Source organism: Cyprinodon variegatus, unplaced genomic scaffold, assembly GCF_000732505.1.
Source record: "Cyprinodon variegatus isolate N-32 unplaced genomic scaffold, C_variegatus-1.0 Scaffold415, whole genome shotgun sequence".
Lineage (NCBI taxonomy): Eukaryota > Metazoa > Chordata > Actinopteri > Cyprinodontiformes > Cyprinodontidae > Cyprinodon > Cyprinodon variegatus.
This window is the reverse complement of record NW_015150868.1, coordinates 4,730-6,611: the sequence shown is the minus strand read 5'-3', so window position 1 is coordinate 6,611 and position 1,882 is coordinate 4,730. Positions and strand designations below refer to the sequence as shown.

General features: G+C 40.4%; 1 protein-coding gene across 1 annotated transcript in view; it reads left to right on the top strand.

Annotated features, from left to right (window-relative positions):
* The window catches only part of glyr1 (glyoxylate reductase 1 homolog (Arabidopsis)), a 27,834-nt gene that overhangs the window by 22,379 nt on the left and 3,573 nt on the right, over positions 1-1,882 (top strand). The window contains exons 12-15 of the mRNA XM_015388175.1: positions 591-692; positions 766-928; positions 1,039-1,218; positions 1,292-1,416. Coding sequence (XP_015243661.1) covers positions 591-692; positions 766-928; positions 1,039-1,218; positions 1,292-1,416 — 570 coding nt within the window. The remainder of the gene's footprint in view (positions 1-590; positions 693-765; positions 929-1,038; positions 1,219-1,291; positions 1,417-1,882) is intronic.

The window sequence follows — 1,882 nt, the reverse complement described above, 5'->3', positions numbered from 1 at the left end:
AGAATAAAGTAACTTTATAAAGTCATTATGAGAATAAAGTAACTTTATAAAGTCATTATGAGAAATAATGTAACTTTATAAAGTCGTAATATTACGAGAATCAGATGGCAGCATTATCAGAATCAAGTCCTAAAATACACACATCATATTTTGACCCCAAAGTATAGCTTCACAAGATGCTCGCTATTCTTTTCTTTATTTTAGGGAAGAAAGTGCTTCTGTTATCATAAAATGCAACTTTATTGTTGTAATATTAAGACTTTATTTTCATAATATTATGAATTTCTCATAAATTCTCTTATATAAGAGAATATTTAACTTTATTTTCGTAATGTTACAATTTTATTCTTGTAATATGATTTTAATCTCATAATATTATGACTTTATTCTGATAATGTTCCGACTTTATTCCCGTAAAATTTACGACTGTATTTTAATAATATGAATTTATTTCGTAATATGACGTTATTGTTGTAACATTATTCTCATAATGTTATGACTTTATTCTGGTATTTAACACAGTAAAATCAAATCTAAACTGCGTGTTAGATGTGAAGGTGTGTGATGACTGACTGTCTGATCTGCTGCAGCTGGTGTTGGGCCCCAGTGGAGTTCTGCAGGGAATCAGACCAGGCAAATGCTACATAGAGATGTCCACCGTAGATCCAGAGACCATCACAGAGCTGTCCCAGGTAGCATCCCGCCGTCAGAAGCAGTCGGCGTTGCGCCGGGACAGATTTATTCACAGATCTGTTTGGACATCAGGTGATCACGTCGCGGGGGGGGCGATTCCTGGAGGCTCCGGTAGCAGGAAGCCAGCAGCTCTCCAACGATGGGATGCTGGTTATCCTGGCCGCAGGCGACAGGAGTGTCTATGAGGACTGCAGCAGCTGCTTCCAGGCCATGGGCAAGACCTCCTTTTTCCTGGGTAAGCAGGAGTGTGAAGAATGCTGCTGCGAATCATCAGATCAGGTCCTCCCGTGTGGGAGATTAACTGGCCAGGCTGCTGCTGGAGCTAAAACCTCAGGGTGTCTGCAGGTGAAGCGGGAAACGCAGCCAGGATGATGCTCATCCTCAACATGGTCCAGGGCAGCTTCATGGCCACCATCGCAGAGGGACTCACCCTGGCTCAGGCCACCGGCCAATCACAGCAGACCTTCCTGGACATTCTGTCCCAGGGCCAGATGGCGAGCACCTTCGTGGACCAGAAGTGTCAGAGTAAGTGTCTCTAAGGCGGCCTCTGCATAAAGTCCAGTTAGCAGCAGCATGAGATTTATTCTGTTTCTCCCAGATATCCTCCAAGGTAACTTCAAACCAGACTACTATTTGAAACACATTCAGAAGGACCTGAGGCTAGCCATCTCCATGGGCGACATGGCCAACCATCCCACTCCAATGGCTGCAGCAGCCAATGAGGTATTTCCTGTTTGCTCTGTTTTCACTAATTCACTTCAAAGCGTGAAGCTTAAACTCATGACAATAAAAAACGGTTACAGCAGAGCTAACTAACCCGGACGAAGCAGAACCAGAACCGGACTGCTGCTCTGTGGTCCAAAGAATCCACGAGCCTTAAAGCGTGTTAGTCGCTGGTTATCCGCTGCTCTGCTCCGATCGCTTTGGTCCACACACAAGTGGAGTATGGGGGGAATTTTGTTCCATTATTGTTGCAAAAACACTTTTTTTTTAAATGGAAATGCTACTAATGCAGAAATTAAATTTAAAAATTTTTTTTAAGAACTGAAAAAAAATCTGAAATTATTTTTATTTGAAATGTTTTTTTTCACATTTTTTTACATTTATCATTTAAAAAATATATATATTACTAATATTTTTTTACAGATTTTTTATTTTTTCAAATGATTTTTTTAATTAAATTTTTTTT